The 19,482-nt window shown below is 34.3% G+C and overlaps 1 protein-coding gene across 1 annotated transcript in view; it reads right to left on the bottom strand.

Annotated features, from left to right (window-relative positions):
• Window positions 1-4,609: 4,609 nt before the first annotated feature.
• LOC108909335 (junctophilin-2-like) overlaps window positions 4,610-19,482 on the bottom strand; it is a 33,370-nt gene continuing 18,497 nt past the window's right edge. The window contains exons 2-3 of the mRNA XM_018713649.1: window positions 7,895-8,122; window positions 4,610-4,631 (exon numbers count right to left, since the gene is read on the bottom strand). Of these exons, the coding sequence (XP_018569165.1) occupies window positions 4,610-4,631; window positions 7,895-8,122 (250 nt within the window). The remainder of the gene's footprint in view (window positions 4,632-7,894; window positions 8,123-19,482) is intronic.

The raw sequence follows: 19,482 nt of genomic DNA, 5'->3' as shown, positions 1-19,482 counted from the left end.
ATTTTTTCTTGTTTTGTTTAATCTTGTCATTTTCTAGTTCTACTAAGAATTTTTATTTTGTTTCTTGGTGTTGTACTGTGTCAGTGTGTTTATCGTTTTTTTTTTTCTTCAAATGGTTTGTTATAGACATAGACGTACTCTTAACCAATACCAAACTTTTCGTAGATGATATCCTGTTGCGACGCTACTGCGCTTACATGAAATTATCTTTATCTCAGTAACATTGATATAATTTTCATTTATTAATTACTATAAATTGTGTTTATGTGTGTTACTATATATTGTGAAATTTAACAATGCAGAATCTGAAACTTTTGTGTCAACTTCCGGTGTGCCTCAAGGATCCATATTGGGACCATTGCTTTTTATCTTATTTATAAATGACATCTCTGATTATATAAAGCATGCAAAGTTCTTACTCTATGCAGATGACTTGAAGATGTACCTTAACATAACATGTTGGGATGATGTTGCAAAATTGCAAAGTGATGTCACAGCTGTTTCTGAGTTTTGTAAAGATAACGACCTAGCTTTAAATGAGGCAAAATGTAAACTGGTATCATATACACGGAAGAAATACCCTATATTGGGAGAATATATGGTGAATGGTGTTGAGATAGAGCCTCTAAATAGAATCAGGGACCTAGGTGTAATTTTTAGCAAAAATTTTACATTTAATGAACATATATATACAGGAAGCTCGGTTTTGTTCTTAGGACTAGCCAAGAGTTTAAATCTAACACAGTTATAAGGCTATTCAATACATTTGTAAGATCAAAACTGGAGTATTGCAGTGTGATTTGGAACCCACAAGCTACCAGTAACAAGGACACAATAGAGAAGATACAGAAGAAGCTTTTGAGGTCAATATATGTTAAAGAGTATGGAGTGTACCCGTTCATGGTATCATATGAACATCAACGAGCAGAGTTTGGCGTGACCTCTTTTGATAGGAGAAGAGAAAAGGCTCAGATTTTGTTCGCTTATAATATTTTACATAGTAAGATTGTTGTCCCCGATTTGTTGGCGTCTATTAATATTAATGTACCCGATATGAGAATGCGAATTAGATATAGACTTTTTAAAATATTTAATATTAATTCACCCCTAGAACAGTGTCTGTGTACGGTGAATAATTTGTTAAGAATATACGATATTGACATTTTTAATATTAGTCGGACTAAGCTACTCTCATACTTATGATACGTATATGATTGGGTGTTTTATGTACATTTTAACTGACATTTTTTGCTCTCTTTTTACATTGTATTTTGCATGTCTGGTTGTTTATACATTATTTTTAACTTGTTTTTATATTAGCTAACATTTCTCAACTGTATACATGTAATTGGACTGTCCCTTTGTCTGTATGTATGCAGTATAAATAAATAAATAAATAAATGTCAATTAATAAATTCTATGATTCTTTTAGTTTGTCACTTGGGGTTTGAAACTTCTTAAATATTTCTATTGCCAGAATATCGCGATTTTGAGGGAGGACATTTTTTTGACACTTATGTCCAAAGTACATAAGGTCAAAAATCGATCTAGTAAAAATATTGAGAAATTCTTCATGACAATGTGTCTATTGCTATATCAAATCACATTCAATTGATTTATTCAAACAAATTCCTGGACGGGTTATTTCGAGACATGTTAATGTCAACTGGACACAAAGTTTACGTGATCTCACCCCTTTGGACTTTTTCCTACAGGATTATGTGAAATTTTTGGTTTATTGAAAGGAATCAAAACATAAATTAAATATTCAACGCACCAATGAAAATATTCCACGTGAAACGTACAAGTTGTCGAAAATTGGATCTCCAGAAGTACAGTCGTGGAGGACATTTAAACGATGTAATTTTAAAATATGTTGTCGATTGCTTTTCAAAATAAAATATAGTATTGGAAAAAAATTTCATGAATTTTTTACTGATTTTCGAAAAGTTGTATCTCAGTGAAAAATGGTCGTATCGAGATAAAGAAATAAGCATTTTGAAGCTTTAAGTCTCTAATTTTAAGATCTTTAGACAAAAAAAATTTTTGAGGTACGGTTATCGAGCAATCAAAAGAAATACATAGAAAAAAAATATTACAATTTTTTTTTGTTTAGGTATCCCTGGACTCACGAATTTTTTTTCAAATTCCATCAATACAAAGGGCGGTTAATTTATTTATTCAGCTTCAATTTGATTTTTGAAAGATCTCCGTGCGATAATGGTGGAAAAATAACACTTTTGTCTTTAATAATCGATATCTCTGCAAGAAATTATTGCACAGTAAATTCAAAGGAACTTTTGAAAATTTGAATAAATTCTCTATAAGGACCCGCCCTTGTTTTCGAAGAAAATTTTTTTTTCAATCTTTGACATTTTGAAAAAAGTGAAAAAAATGGGTTTTTAAAGTTTGTTAGAAAATCTACCGCTAATTTACAAATATTTATGAAGACTAATGTTGAGAGAAATTTTTACAGCAGAATGTACACATTATAACCCTGTAAATTGTCAAGTTGATGCATCAAACCGTTTTTCTGTTCCAAATGATCAAAGCTTGGGAAAGAATAAAAGGAACACGTTTAATGCTTCTAAACATTACGTAATCATTATCAAAATAAAAAGGAAGAATTATTATTTTCGACATTTGCTTCAATTTTATATTATATATATTTAAATTTTAGAAAAAAAAATTAAAAAATTCTTAAAAATTGTTCAACGTTCATTTTTTTTATTATGGAAAAGTTGCTGTACGACCCAGCCTTTGCATAACATAATTATACTAATATTTATTTAATCGCATTAAGTGCAAAAAGAGTTATGAATGTTATGAGTCAAGTAAGGGACAAATATCTACGCCACTGGATTTAATGATTAACGTTGGTTGCACAAAAACTATCTATAATTGTCTCCCTTTGTGAATCAAAGGTTTTCAACTGTTCGGTGTGCAAATATTTACAAACAGTAAAGAATATTCTCGATTTATTGGCCCCCCTGTTGAAAACCGGTCGGTGACGCCTCTGGATTATAACCTTATTACCCAGCACTTGAATATCGATAAGAGAACTTCCACCACCCACCTTCCCGTCACCTAAAACACCGCCAACGCCGACCAGGAATAACCCGTAACTCCATAAACTTCTTTTATCAATCAAAATCGCCGCTTCTCCATATTACCGTCGTCGATCTTGACCTCGCCCAAATTTCGGAGCGGCCAAAAACAGAAGCCGGAAACAGTTAAATGAATAACTCGCGTGAATTCCTCAAAAACATACCGAACGACCGTGGGGTTACGCATCTTTTCGTGGAACTGTTTATAAGTCGTTCGCTATGTAAGCTCGTTCGTCACGAAATATTTTCGAATGCGTCGACCAGAGCGGACTTGAAATGGAGCAGATTTGTTCTGGGAGATAACCGGAGCCAGATGTATAGCGCGACATACGGACGACTGAAATTTGGCCCACAAATGGAGCGTTGCGAACGTGGATTTTATGAATGATTAACTTTCTTTCGTATTTCCCAGATTTCGGCGTTCGGCAGTGGCGGCTGGGTCTTTTAAAATTCCTATTCAGAAAGTAAGTTCCTTGGAAAAAAATATATCGATGACGTCGTTACTCATCTACAGTGTGACGAAAAAAAAATTGTGCGTCAGTATAAAGAAAATAACATCCCATTTTACAATATACATGGGCCCTGAGACACCCTTTATATACTTTACAGGGTGCCCAAAAATGGGTAACCGAGTTATAGCTCGGGGTCTTTAAATCAAACAGATTGTATATTTACTATAAAATTCATGAGAACGTTACAAATCATTTAATTTATTTGTTCTATGCAAAATGACTACTGTCAAATGACAAAATGATGATGGAGTGGAAAGATGCCAGGAAATAACTTTGATTATTTTTTGACGTTTCTTAAAACCAATGAAATGCTTCTTTATTTGTCACAAGGGTAAGTTTCAACCAATTATGTCATTATTATAGTGGGAATAAATCTCTTGTGATTATTCTCGGGAATAATCACTGTGGCTTTTATTTGCGTAGCAAGTGTCAGATAGTTGTCAAAATAATTACCTAATTGTGTCAACGCGATATATAAAATGGGTGAAAATCATCGGTTATTTCTGCATCACCTTTTCTGATGCAGAAATAACAAAAAAGATTGTAGAAACTACTTCGAAAAATACTCTAATAAGTAATCAGTCTATATGGAGACAATTTAAGACCTTCACCAAAGAAAGAAATTATATTCTGGATCAATCTACTACAGCTACTCTGGCATTGATTTTGAAAGATTGGGCTTATAACATGAAAAGAAAAGACGGAAATGATTATAAAGGAGCAGTAATAAAGACAATGTGGAATAAAACGGCAAAATTAGTTCAAGAACTTTACTTTAATAAGTATAACAGGTCCTTTGATCCTTTCCATGATATAAAATTCAAAAATGCTCGAAATGCAAAAAGAAAAATTTTACAAAAACATCCTGAAAAGCACAAACAAAGTTCTGTGGCACTTTCTAATACAGAATTGTTGCAAATTTTTAACTATTGGGACGAAGATACACCTTGTGGATTGCAAAGAAAGTTTTTTCACGTTGCATCGTATGAACTAGCTTGGAGGGGAGGAGAAGCTACGAAATGTTTAGTTCATTATTTTAAAAAAGGCCGCATTGAATACAATCCCATCTTTACAAAAACTGCACAGGGTGGAGCACAAAGGTGCGCTAATAGTAAATGGTTGACTCCAAACATAAATAACCCAGATATTTGCCCTGTTCGTCTTTTTGAAAAACTAATGGGTAAACGTGAAGAAAATATTAAAACCGAACGCTTGTTTCTTACTCCAAATCCGGCTTGGCAAACTCATGGTTCTTGGTATAAAAACGTTCCTGTGGGAATAAATTCCATTTCAAAATGGATGAAAGAATCCGCAGAAAAAGTAGGTCGAGACACAGTTACTAAAAAAATAACTAACCATTCTGCCAGATCAAGTGCAGTAAGTAACCTTTCAAAAGCTGGTGTAGGAGAACAAGAACTAATCAAGGTCACTGGTCATAATTCTGCAAGTTCGATTAAACCATACTTACAATTGAACCAAGAACATCATTCAAATATAATAAATAATCTTAGAGAAAATACGCAGGAGAAAACACTTAATATAACAAGCAATTCCAAATCCTCAATAAATAATGACTCTCGAAATATTTTTAATAATTGCGTTTTTCATTGTACTAATTTAAATTGTTAATTCTTTTAATATATTCACAATGTGTCAACGATATTTTCGTATATTGTAATAATTAATTAAATTAAATTTTTCAATAGTTTTATGATGGTTTTATTGATCTTTTTTATTGTAAAAATTTGTGAATCAAAAAATAATCTAGTCAAATATAAATCGCGAGTTGCATAAATTAGAAAATAATTTGACAGATTTTGTTCAAACTTGTTGCCATTTGGAAATAGCCACTCGAGCCCTGCGGGCTCTCGTGACTATTGCCTGGCAACAAGTTTTCAAAAAATCTGTAAAATTATTTTCAATTTATTCTCACTCTCTTGTTATATTATTACTGAAAACACATTTTGATAAAATCTACTTTAATAGATGCTTTAAGGACAATTGACTTTCAAGTTGAGGAAGTTTATATCATTCTAAGTGCATCTACAATCCTATTTACTTCATACGACGTTCTTGTCACTGATCAGGAAAAAGCTATAATGGTGACCCTAGAAGGGACTCACCCTGTATACTGGGTCGGAAAGTCCCCATGGTTCATCGGCCATTACGTGAAAGCGATAAAGTAAGTTATAGAAATCCATGCGATAGAGAAGGATGGCTATAATGATGGCGTCTCATAGTCGCAGCCCGTTTCGCCCTTCCACAAATAAGATCTATTTCCACTTGTAATTCAGCGACCGGTGGTCATCTTTGTTTTCGTCGTTTGCCTTTTCCGTAATAGATGTCACTAATTATACAATTCCGACTTCGTATTCCGATATGTTAATACCAAGGACATTTAAATAAAGGGGACTTATTTATTTACATTTCTAGATGAAGCCTGGTCTATTCACAGTCTAATTGTATCATTGTTGTCAGCTGTATAATTATACTGGAAATGTACTTAATATTTTTATCGCAATTTTCATCACAATTGTGAAAATTATTATTATAGGATAGTATTATTAAGTTATGCATACAATATTGTTAAATTCTGTACATATTAAACTATTTTTCATTTTTCATATTTGCCATGTTTGAAGACTTGGCAACTACGCAATAATTTGTAGCGTGTTCCTCGTTCGTTCTGCCGTGGTTGGCAGAATAAACGAGGAACACTTAGAAAATAGTTGTGATTTTAGTAAGTGAAACGTGATTAGTGTTTATACATGTATTTTGGATAAACTTTTAAGGTGTGAATATGGTTAGACAGTGCAGAATTTGTAAGAAATTGGATTATAAACATCCACATCAGCTATCCTTCCACAGGTAAGCGTGCTTGAAGGTGACTTTGGAATGTATATGCAACTGTGGCCATTGTCGTGCGTGTGGGTAACTTTTATTTGAATAACGGTAAAATTTTATAAAACTGACTTGGTATTTTTTTAAAATTTTTGCTGAAATAGTAAGAAAACAATAATATGAACCACGTTTGGCCATTAAAATCAAAGGAAAATGCTGCACCACAAATAAGTTACAGACATTATTTATATTTAATATATTTATAGGTATTTCAATGTTATCCCTTATACCCAACATTACAAATTTTAATCATTCATCATTTTCATTTTCCTCTACGACAAAAACCTTTTCAAAAATATATTTACAATTTTACTAAATGCACGAGCATAAAAACTGAATAAATACAACAGCAAAAATATGGTGGTGGTTCACTTATACATAAAAATACCGAAGATGCAATCGACTGAAAGTTGCATTCATTCAACCATTTGATGTTCTCCTTTGGGAATATATTTTTATGTCTCACTGAAAATTTGCCTCAGTATTCTAAAAGTGAAATGTGAACGTTTTTAGGATGCTTGGGGATGGTGCAACAAGAAAGAAATGGTTACAGTTATTGGGATTCCAAGAAGTTATAAAAATATTATATATATTTATTATAAAAATACTGAGTAGCTGTTGAAATATATTGACTTAGGACTATAAAATATTTTATTTTGACCCATCCAAAATGTACGACATTGGAGATGTAATCGCGCGCATCAGTTGGATGAAAATAAAGCCCTCTGCTTTCCCCTTGTCTAGCTTCACTCAACATATGAGATAGACTGTGACATGCATAGTCCCCTTTATTTAAATGTCCTTGGTTAATACAATCAGTTAACAGAGGGTAGCCCTAGAAAGAGTGATGCCAGATATACAGATTTTTTGGAATTGGGGAAATAGGGAATTTTGCTTTATTTCTTGGGATTTTTAAGTCATTTTAAAAAGTATACTTAAATAACAACTAAATGAACTTTAAATGCAGCTGAGCACTATACTCCATTTGAATAACTTCTCAGTAGGGGAAACAAGGTCACTAGATTTACAAACAGAGGTATCTACTAGCTACTGTAAAAAGTTTTCTTTGTTACGCGTTGTGCTGCCCTCTGTTAACGAATGGTATTAACATATCGGAATACCGAAGTCGAAATTGTATAAGTAGTGACATCTATTAAAGAAAAGCCAAACGAAGAAAACAAAGATGACCACCGGTCGCTGAATTACAAGTGGAAGTGGATCTTTTTTGTGGAAAGGCGAAACGGGCGGTCACTATGAGACGCCTTCATTATAGCCATCCTTCTCTATCGCACGGATTTCTATAACTTACTTTATCGCTCTCACGTAACGACCGATGAACCATGGGGTCTTTCCGACCCTGTATATAAGTCATACTTAAGGGTGTACTCACCGTCGTCAGCGTAAGTCTCCGATCCGTACCCATCCTGCAGTCCATTCGCCCAAGTCCCCTCGTACTTGGCCGTAGACGTGTTGGATTGCCTGACTCCGTACCGCCCTTTGAACCCTTGCGTCCACTCCCCCCTGTATATCCACCGACCCCTCGTCTCCACGCCCAGCCCATGTCTTTTCCCGTTCTGCCACTGTCCCTCGAAACAACTACCACTGCAACAAAGAAATAGGGACGTCAGTAAACGTTGGTAGGTGATATGGGTACGGTATACCTGGTGTCCCAGTGTAATGAAAACAAAAACTGCAAGGTTTGTCATATTTGGGTATAAATTTTTATCTCCACTCTCCTAGAAAATAACTTGAGGGGTGAGATGGAAGTTAAATTCCTCTTTTGCGCAAATTTCAATTAATTGTTCCCAACTAGAATGTTTTAGTCTCAATAATAGACAATAATCTCAGCGTTTGTCCTAAACAAATATGAGTCCAAAGAACGTTACTAGTTGCATTAAAAAGTTCCTATTTTCAGGCATCAATATATTTGGGACACCGGGTATATACTAACTAATGCTAACTGTAAGAAAACAAGTACCATACAGGGTGATTCACAACTTATCCAAAAAAAATTGAGGATAGATGTGTCATGAAAAATGGAGTCAAAATCGTAAAAAAAAATTGTAAAATCCTTGTAGTTCAAGAGCAATGCGCTCCCTCTCCACGTAGCCGCAGGCGATTCCGAATACTGAAATCTGATTGTAGTATTAACGTTTTTGGGATAGTGTTTACATTAGTTTTTGAAGTGTCAAAAATGTTTTATGTGTATAGCAACTCGAAGTTGATGGATATCGTTTTAATTTATGGTGAAGTAAAACAACATTTGTGTTAGCTCGTAGAAACTGGGTAATACGGGCCCAAATGTGTTTACACGTCGGTGGGCAAAATTTTGTACAGTTGTTGGAACATCAGGTATGTCAAATTATTTTATTAATTATAACCACTAATTAATTTTATTAATTAATAATAACAATAGCGGCAAAAGCAGTTGATTTTGCTGATATAAAAAAAAAGATGTTATAAAATTTTATTTATTTCTTTCCTTGGGAAAGAAATTCCTCCAATTTTTTGTCTATTCATTTTTTATTACACTTTGCCGCCGTGCCTGTCGCCGACTGCACGCTTTGCCTTGCGCAATGTCAGGTTTTACTGTGGACCAGTTTCCAGTGCCGTGCAAAAGTGTATTTTAAATCTTTTTCGAATAAGCCTTTTTGATTTTTTTTTAGAAAATTGTATTTGTAAGAGTCCCCTGAACATTACATTTTTTTTTGATAGTATCTTAATCACCCTATACAAACTAAAGGTTGGATTTATCTTTTATTGATAAATGTTAATTTTGATTTAAATATATCTTTAAAAATGTCAATAATATATTATTAATTTCGTGAAACACATTTCCTAAGTGTACAAAAAAAATTTTAAAACTTTTCAAAATCAATCGTGTATAATGTAGAATAATTTTTTAAATAATCTTGAGAAGGAAATATAAATATTGGATAAAACAATTGATTTCAATACATATTTTGACAATCGTTTAAATTTGGATAGGTACAAATTTTACTGATACATTTAGTGTATTCTTTTTATCATTATTGAGGACAGCCTGTTCCTCAATTGTATACGCCAAACCTGATGAAGAAAACCTCAAAATCAGATAAAATGTTCATATAGACAAAGGTCATAGAACGTTTCGTTTTCAGTTCAATAAAAAAATATATCACATTTAATCTCTTGAAACTTGGGGTAAAGATTTAAATAATTATGGGCAAAATTAGGTAAGTACATCTAATTCCGGTAGTTTCTAACAAAAAGGATATCTTCAAATTATTTTCTTAATTTAAAATCTTCCACATAGTCGAATAAATCGAAAATAACTATTCATCAAAAAAAGTATGTGTCCCGAAATTCATGCAACAAAATTTGGTCATAGATTCTTAAGACAAATTTAGGGGACCCGTATTTTTTCTTTTTGCCAACTTGCCCCCTCTTTCGGAGTTACAGTCCCCTTAAGTCCGCTCCTAAGAAGTCTTTTTGTATCTCAAAACCATGTTGTACGAGAATCACTAAATTTGGTACACAGGGGTTTTATGACATGTGGAATCTCACAGTGCTACGCTTTTTGGCGAGAAACCCCCTTATGACACTTTTTCGTGGGCGCCCTTGTCTTTGGAACCAGAAAAATTTGGTCGCAAATTTGATTTTTTTTTTAATTATTAGTTAGCTAGAAAGCCATTGAATTTAGAAACTTTTTTGTCCATTGATATTTTCCATTCGATCACATTTTGACATTTTTCTCGAAAACTTTGCGTTTTACGAAAAAAGTATAAAGGGACAAAAAGTTTCTAAATTTAATGACTTTCTAGTGGACTGATAATTTTTAAGAAATTTAAATATGCGACTAAATTTTTTTGGGTCCATAGACAAGGGGGCCCACGAAAAATTGTCTTAAGGGGGCTCCCCCCTCAAAAAAACGTAGCACCATCAGATTCCACATGTCATAAAACCCCTGTGTACCAAATTATCGTACAACAGGGTTCTGAGATATAAAAAAAAGAATACTCTTAGAAGCGGACTTCAGGGGGCTGTAACTCCGAAAGAGGAGGCCACTTGGCAAACATAAAAAATGCGGGTCCCCTAAATTTGTCTTAAGAATCTGTGACCAAATTTTGTTGCATGAATTTCGGGACACCCTGTATGTATAGAAGTTGATACAGCAAATTAATTTTATTCTCAGAAAATTAAAAATTCCTACGCCAATGATTTTTTTGAACTTTTAATAGTCACATTACATTTCAAATTTAATTAAAACAGAAACAAACAATTACTCAAAAATGGAACACACTTTTACATAGTCGAAATTAAATGTACACTTTTCATAATTTAGTGGTGTCGAAATTTTGAACTTTTTAGAGACGTTATATCCCAGCATCTTCGCTACTGGTTGATAGATTTGTGTAGCAATTCAGAATTTTTGCTTATAATTAGTTAAGTCATTACTTCATATTTCATCAATAATAAATAAATGTGATATTTTTTAGATCTCAACAGTATCTTGAAAACGATACGTTCTACGAGCTATGTTTATATGAAGTTTTTTTCTTATGTTGAGCTAAGGTAAAATTTGTATAAGCCCTGTATATCAAGTTGTTTGTCAGTACGACGACACTGAAATTAAATATTTAAACATAATTTGAGAAATTTATAAATATATTTTTGTTTCAATTTTCAGAAAACTAATAGTTTCTATACAGCAAATTTAGTTTCAGCACTGACTTAAACTCTTGCTTTTGCATAGTTTTAAACAACAGGCACATTGTAACTCGGAATAGGAATTAAAAATCGGCTTCAACTTAAAACATTTTATTATGAGTTAACCCATAGTCATATCTACATCTACAATGTTGTTATAAAAAAAGTACCTAACATCACCTAAAAAAGTCACAATCTGTTTACTTAATAAATAATAATACAACTAAATGCACATCTGTACACATTATTTACAGTCTAAAACCACATATTAATGGAAAATCATACTTTTGGTATGACGCTCTCGCAGGGTTTTTTGAACAAATTGAATAAGAAATCTTTCAGCTGTGGAGCTGTCAAACAAGTCATTCCGTTGAATTTTATCACCGGAATAAACAACGTTTCGGGTTTACCGTGCTCACAAGTACCGTTTCCGGCGCCCTCTTCAGATTTGTCCGAACTGCTGGAGTCTTGGATACTGCGACATTCACTACTGCTATCTGGCGACGAGTCGGCACGTTCTTCGCTAGGATCTTCCTCAATTTCGTCGTTGGTATCTCCGCTACTACCAGAAGAATCTCCGCTTCTAGAGGATTCTTCACTACTGCTAGAAGAATCGCTGCTACTAGAGGAATCGCTATTACTGGAAGATTCTTCACTGCTATCTATTTTGTTACTGGATTGTTCACTGTCATCAATATTCTCATCTCGGTGTTCTTCAGGTTTACTATGGTCTTCTTCGGACGAAATTTCTTCATCGCTGTCAGAAATATCTTCTCTTTCATCAACATCTGATTTATTATTGGTCTTTTCGTTGCAATTACTTGCAGGTTTACTATGGTCTTCTTCGGATGGAATTTCTTTATTGCTGCCAGAAATATCTTCTCTTTCATCAACATCTGATTTATTATTGGTGTTTTCGTTGCTATTACTTGCAGGTTTACTATGGTCTTCTTCGGATGAAATTTCTTCATCGCTGTCAGAAATATCTTCTCCTTCATCAACATCTGATTTATCGTTGGTCTTTTCGTTGCTATTACTCGCCTCATCAGATGCGACTTCTTCATAACTGCTTGAGACTTCTTCACTTTCATCAGTCACCGATTTATCCCTAGTTCCTTCACTCCTATTCTTCTCCTCGCGTGTGTCCTCATCACTACTAGAAGTATCCCGACTGCTGCAAGATCCTAATTTATCATTTTCTTCATCGATATGATGATGTTCTGCAGACTTGTTTTTTTCATTACTATCGCTAAGATCTGATTTGTCGCTGATGTTTTCTATGATACTGTGATCCTCTTCACTACCGTTAGATTCTTCACCATTACGTACTTCTGATTGGTCATTGGTTTCTTCTTCGCTAACCTCTTCAGATTTGCTTTCTGATTTGTTTTCTTCATCCAAATTTGCGGGTTCTTCATTGCAGCTAGGAACTTCGTCACTCGTGCTTACGTTCGATTTCTCATTGGTTTCTTCAGGACTACTAGAACTGATACTACTTGATTTATCTTCTTCAATAGTACAACTGACAGGTTCTCCACTGCCGCTAATATCTTCTTTAATTACATCATCACTTTCTGCAGGTTTGGTTTCTTCATCAATATGTGCAATTTCTTCACCTCCGCTATGATCTTCGTTCCTTTCATCACTACTACTTAGATCTGATGTGTTAGTTGGACCTGATTTATTTTCGTATTCTTCAATAGTGCTACAATCCGCTTTAGGCGTAGTTTCGTCATTACAACTAATGGGTTCTTCGCTGTCATTTACATCTGAATTGTCATTGGTTTCTTCAATTACAACGTGCGCGGGTTTGATTTCCTCATTGTCGCTAAGATCCTTGTTGGTTTCCTGACTGTCGCTTAGATCTGATTTGTTATTGATTTCTTCAGGGCTACTAGGACCCTCTTCAATTGCCTTCTCTTTACTAATAACAGCTGATTCATCTTCGGATTCCTCAATGGTACTACAATCCGCTTCAGGCGTAGTTTCTTCATTGCAACTGGCCAGTTCTTTATCTATTGGTTCTTCGCTGCCACTCAAGTCTGCATTGTCATTTATGTCTGTGGCAACACTTTTATCTTCTGCGGATTTAGTTTCTTCGTTATGAGTTGCCAGCTCTTCGCCCCCATTTACATCTTTTATTTCTTCACTGTTTAGCTCCGATTTGCCATTGGTTTCATCAGACTTACCTTGTCGGTCACTACAAATAGGCTCTTGACTGCCATTGCTTTCTTCTAAACTGTCATGATTTCTTTCGGGTTCTTCACTGCCCCCTTCATCATTGGTTTCACCTATGTGACCATGACCACCTTCAGAATTGATCTCTTCATCCCTACTAGCGGGTTCTTGACTGTCGTCTGTTTCTCCTAAGCTACCATGATCTCCTTCGGGTTGATCATCGCTGCTAACGTCTATTTTACTGTTTGGTTCTTCGCTGATTTCTTTATCGTCAATTTGACCCCCTTCAGACTTGGTTTCTTCATCGTTACTAGCGACTTCTTGACTGTCATCAGTTTTTCCTAAGCTACTGCGGTCTCCTTCCGGTTCTTCACTGCCACTATCATCTATTTTAACTTTTGTTTCTTCACTGCAGCTAAGATTCCCATTACTGTCTTGAGTGCCGCTATCTGGAGATTTCTCTTCTTCATTACTAGGTTCTTTTTCGATTGAGGTTTCTTGACCTGATCTATCTTCGGATTCTTCAATAGTACTACAATCCGCTGAAGGCGTGGTTTCTTCATTACTACTAACGGGTTCTCCACTGCTGCTACGATTTCTGGATTCATCACTGCTACTTGAATTAGATGTATCATTGGTTTCTTCATCGACTGCCTTTTCTTTGCTAATACAACCTGACGTATCTTCGGATTCATCGTCAGAAATATCTTTGGGCGCTTCTGCGGAGGTTTCTATTTTGTCTACAAGGCTGGAATCGCAGCTGGCTTCTTCTGTATCTACTGAACTACCAGGTTCTGCTGAGGCCGAGCAACTACTATTAGATTCGCTTGAGGGATTGTCACTGCCTGCGGAGTTATCTCTAGAATTTTCACCGCTCTCACGTGGTTCTGACTCACCTGAAGCAATGGGATTTTCAGTTGATCTTGATACGGTATTCTGGATACACCGCTCTGGCTCAGCAACATCTTCCCAGCTCTCGGCAGAGGACGGCAAGGGATCTTGCTTGACTATTATGGTGGGGCACCGCTTAGGTTTCCCTATAGGTATGATATCGGTCAAGTTACAGCCTCTGGGTTTCTGCTGATTGTTGATCAGGTGCGTGATTATCTGGAGGAGGTGTCCCAAAAGGCAGGACTGCTCCGATGGGGTTATCACCAGGTCTTGACATGCCGGGGCACCGTCCACACTGCCCAAACACAAGACGCCGACGCACACAAGTGTGACTGTACTGACCGGGCCCATATCGAAATGCGGCGGGTGGCATTACTTTTTTGTTTTATATATCAAAGGCGACAGTTGCGTGCTATAAAATTGTTTGCAGTTTGTTTACGGTTTGGTGTACCACGGACGGTCACGGTTAAGTATGTTATTGTAAAACATCGGAAGCGTTGACCCCTGATTCGAATGAAACTTATTGGTTTTACAAAACAGCGACGCTAAAAACAAAATAAGTCGGTAGTTTTAGAATTCGATATGCAGTTCCATCGGTCTCTATGAAGAACATCGTATATTTATTTAAACTTACAAGAGTAAATAGGAATAGTTCAAAATATTTAACATCTAGTACATTTTTGTTTTGAAAACATACACCAACAATATTTAAAACTCATTAAAAAATATCAAGACATGCGCATTTAGGATAAGACGTTTCAGAGGTGTAGCCGCAAAGCTATAATAATTGTTTTAGCTGCCCTATATACTTCTGTATCTGAAGGTTTAGGGTTAGTAAAGTGATATTATCTCATTGAAATGTACTACTGTGCGTTTATTTAAATCAAAATCGGTTTCAGCCATCACCTATCGATGCATTGGGAGGCATTTCCTGGTGATAAGAAATTTATCGATTCTTCCTCATTATTAAAATATGATAGACTATTGGCATCCACCCACGAAACCTTGTATTTATAAAGCTTCACCTGAACGTGGTTAAAACCAAATATATCAATAGGAATGTTTTGTATCGACCATACGTGTCCAATGCAAGTTGGGCGTCCTAAATAAATATTGGGGGTTATAGGTTGGTGAACGTACAATATTATTAAAACATTTTCGTTTAATTTTACACAAAACACAGCAAAGACTAATAACACTTTGGTATTCGAACCAGTGGAAAAGTTCGTGGAGATCGATATATTTATATTGGAATTAGAAATATTTTTAGATTATATAGTGGGAATTACAAAACATGTAGATGAAAGATTGGTTTACAGTAAAATTTTAACTAATTAACTAATATTCACTCGTTTTTACTGAATTTGAAGCTCCATAAAGTCAAGATTGGAAAAACAATGAAAAAATGCCAATTTGTTGTGTTTATTTTTGCCGCATATTTCTTACTTGTTTTCTTATAGTATTCATTTCTGGATACAGGGTGTTTTACAAACTCTATGACAAGCTTTGACAGCTGGGTAAATTTTAAACATTTTTCTAATATGATACGAACCGATCATTTCCCGAATAAATGGATAGGTTAACAAGGCAATAGCATAGCTACCGCGTTCCCCAGATTTAAATCCTTTAGACTTTTATTTATGGGGACATATGAAGCAGCTTGTCTACCATATTGAAATTACTATCCGTAGCTACTTTAAATAATTCAGGATATACCTAACCAGATAAATGAACCAAACTTCATCCGTCGAGTGACAGAATCTTTAGTTCGACGAAGTGAGGACATTTTTATAGTCTTAAGATTGGTTAAAAGCTTGGAATGCTTTAACGGTGCAATTATTTAAAATAAAAATTCCCTCTTTGCTTATGAAAGAATTTGTATCTCATAACACTTTTCAACCCTTATAGATCACCCCTGTGCTAAAAAAACGATAAAAAATTACGTTTTAAATCTTGGAATGCTATAATTGTGCAAGAGTTTAAAATAAAAATTCCCTTATATTGTTTATGAAAGAGAATATCTTACTTTCGCCATTTTCAACTCTTATAAACTAGTCTTTTACCAATATTAATGTAAAATATTTTTATTATAATCGATTTTTAAATATAATCAATCATAAAACAAATTGCTACGCTGCATATAAATAATCACACAAAATTTTTTTACTTATTTCGTTTGTATAATATAATAAATAATATATAATATATAAAAATAATCGTCATAACTCGGATAATCTTGAAGCTATACTAGGATACTATAAACAAAACAAAAAAGCATTTCAAAGATAATTTCAAGAGCTGTAAGATCGTTTGCATATAAAACCTTTTAAGTCCTTCGTTTTTTAAAGGGAAAGGATCGAAGGGCTGGAGACAGGTCATTTTTTCACTAAAATAGATACTTCAAGCGGCGATATCTCCTTTATGCTATAGGAATAAAAAAAATCTAAATATTTGTTGAAAAAAAAGCTACATTTTTGTTATCTATAATTTTTTACGTATCTTTCATAGTTTCAGAGTTACAGTATAAATAAGGCAATTCTTTTTGAATAATGAAAAATACGTTTTCAAATTTTACCGTACATTATTAAAAAAATACTCATTCTAAACCGGTCTAACTTCAGAATCGTATGAAAAACACTAAAACAAAACTAATTGTAAAGGGTCTACGATTTATTTTAATTCTGATGGAAATGATACAGCGTTTACTGCACATTTTTCCTTAAAAAATATGAGCAACCCATCTGTTTTTGACGATAACTCCTTCAATTTTGCTCTAATTAACTCTTATAAGTGCTCATTTTAAAGGTCTTTTTGAGTACTACAAAAAACTCCAGGAGCGTTATATACGTAAAATTAATCCTTTTTCCGTTATTTGACGTTGAATACATTGATTTGAGTATTCCCCTTAAAACAAGTCCCCTTCCACTAACCATATTTCGCTTTGTATAGGACGTACAACATTTTTTAAAAAACGATTTTCTATGTTTATTTATGAGCTACCTTTTTGTTCAGTACACTTTTTTTAAGAAAATGCATAGTTTTCACTCAAAATTCCAAGTTTTGCTCAAAATTTGATTCTCTATAGATTTCCACTGTTATTTTTGAAAGAAAAGTTTCCATTGACCTTTTCTCTAACTATGCCAAATTTTAAGTCGATCGGTTCAGTTTCAAAGATTTCGGAGGTGAAAAGCTTCAATGACTGTACTATTAGTGTAAATTTTATAACGGAAGTTGTACAATTTTCAAAATAATCATATTTTGTTAAATATTTTTGTTGGAATATACTGACAAATAATTTGGCAAACTGTGATTCCTGAAAAACTTATCAATCTGGACAATTTTTCAAATCTGCCCGAAGAATATGAGAATTTTTTTGGTCATAATGGTATACACCTTGGTTCTTCATCGTTCTAAACTTATTCATAATCTGTTTGTACTGACATTCTAGAAAATATCTGTTTCTGATCATTGCTACTGATCTAGATCAGAGCTCACTAGAGTTTCTCGACTCGATGTTTAGGGCCAAAACGACACGCGATAATTGAACTGACCTAAGTTGGCAACGCCGCGCGGCCAGCCGAGGGCCGCAATTGTTTCCAGCGGCTTCTCAGATCGCGGAGGCTAATTTAACAAGCGATTACGTTAAAGCCCTAGCCTGTAAACCTGAGCCGAGTTTGTTTTTTTTGTTGAGAAAGTGTTTTCCACATTAGAGAGATATGGTTGTTTAACGCGAATTACTCACGCCTATTCTGAGACAATCCGTGATTTATTTTGGAGAGGCACATACGCAAGCACGGCGGATGGGATTGGCAAGCGACGGCGAGCGGCCAAATTTTTCGGAGGTACATCTACAGCGTTGACTATAAAAAGTTTCGGACGGTGGGAGCCGAGCGCTATACAGGGTGGTTTGCTAAAGTAGTCAAGAGTGTATGCAAATCTCCAAAACCTGAATTTATTAAGAAATTTCGTAGATCTGGAAATACTAAGAAACTTCGCAAAATCCATTTGTAACCATTTTTTAAGCTAATAATAACAAACATACAGGGGAGTCGAAGAAAAAAGAAAAACATCGTTTTCCTTCAATATGTTTCGACACAGTAGATATTTGGGCCAAATCTACAAGGGTTTATCATCAGAATTCAAAATTTAACTAGTATTTTTCCACATTTTGTAGGTAGGTCTACTTCAGCATGCAGTGCATATGTAAAAGGACTCAATTTTTTTTTTATCCTCACAGTATATAATTTCTGCTATTAAACATTTGTTCTTCATACTTTTCTACGAATAAAATGTATTCTTTGTTGACATTTTCGTGAAAAAAGAGTTTAACTAGTTGTCTACCTGAGGTATCCAAGAGAAGAAGAAGAAGAATTTTATTGTCAATAAGTTAAAGTCTGCTTGTTCCTAATATATATTTAGCTTTTTCTTTAAATCTTGTTTTTAATAATAAAACACATATAATAAAAATGCCTCGTCACAACTTGTTTACTAACAATGAAATGAATGGTTTCGGTTTGTTGTCAACAAAATTTTGACGAACCAACTGCAGCAAGAAGTTATGTAGAAACTTATCTGAATAGGTGTCAACCGGATAGAAAGTTATTTTCAGAGCCGTTTCAAAAATTGAAAGAAACGGGTAGCTTTGGTCCCCGTAATCGAAATGGTTGTATTGTATTTTTAACACAGTTAGACAAGAAGAATAAATTGTGTCATCAATTTTTTTATAGAGCAACAGAACATCTTAAAAAGGTTGGAATCATTTGAAAATAACAATGACAAGAAATTGAAGTCCTTTGATTGAAGTAACCGATCCTGATGTTTTCAGAAAAAAGGAAACATAGTTCTCGAAGATTGTCGTCTGAAAATGTCTACTATTGCTAAATCATTAAATAAGTACAGTGTTTTCGAAACTGGGATTTTAAGGAGATATAATTGATACCAAAATAAGTGATTTTACAAAATCACTTTAATAAAAGTTTTATAACAACAGGTATATTTACATCTGAGTTTAATGAGATTTTCGCTTCAAAATTCGACAGCCCGCATGTGAATGGAATTGCTTAATTTTTTTAACTACTAATAATAAACTGTACACATTAAGTTTGAACCTTAGAGCCTAAACCCGTAGGCGTTAAATCAAAACACGACAACCTATAAACCCTGAACCCATAACCCATAAAATATTAACCCACAAACCCTAACCA

This window comes from Anoplophora glabripennis, unplaced genomic scaffold, assembly GCF_000390285.2.
Source record: "Anoplophora glabripennis isolate ALB-LARVAE unplaced genomic scaffold, Agla_2.0 scaffold440, whole genome shotgun sequence".
Classification (NCBI taxonomy): Eukaryota; Metazoa; Arthropoda; class Insecta; order Coleoptera; family Cerambycidae; genus Anoplophora; species Anoplophora glabripennis.
This window is presented reverse-complemented; position numbering and strand designations above follow the sequence as displayed.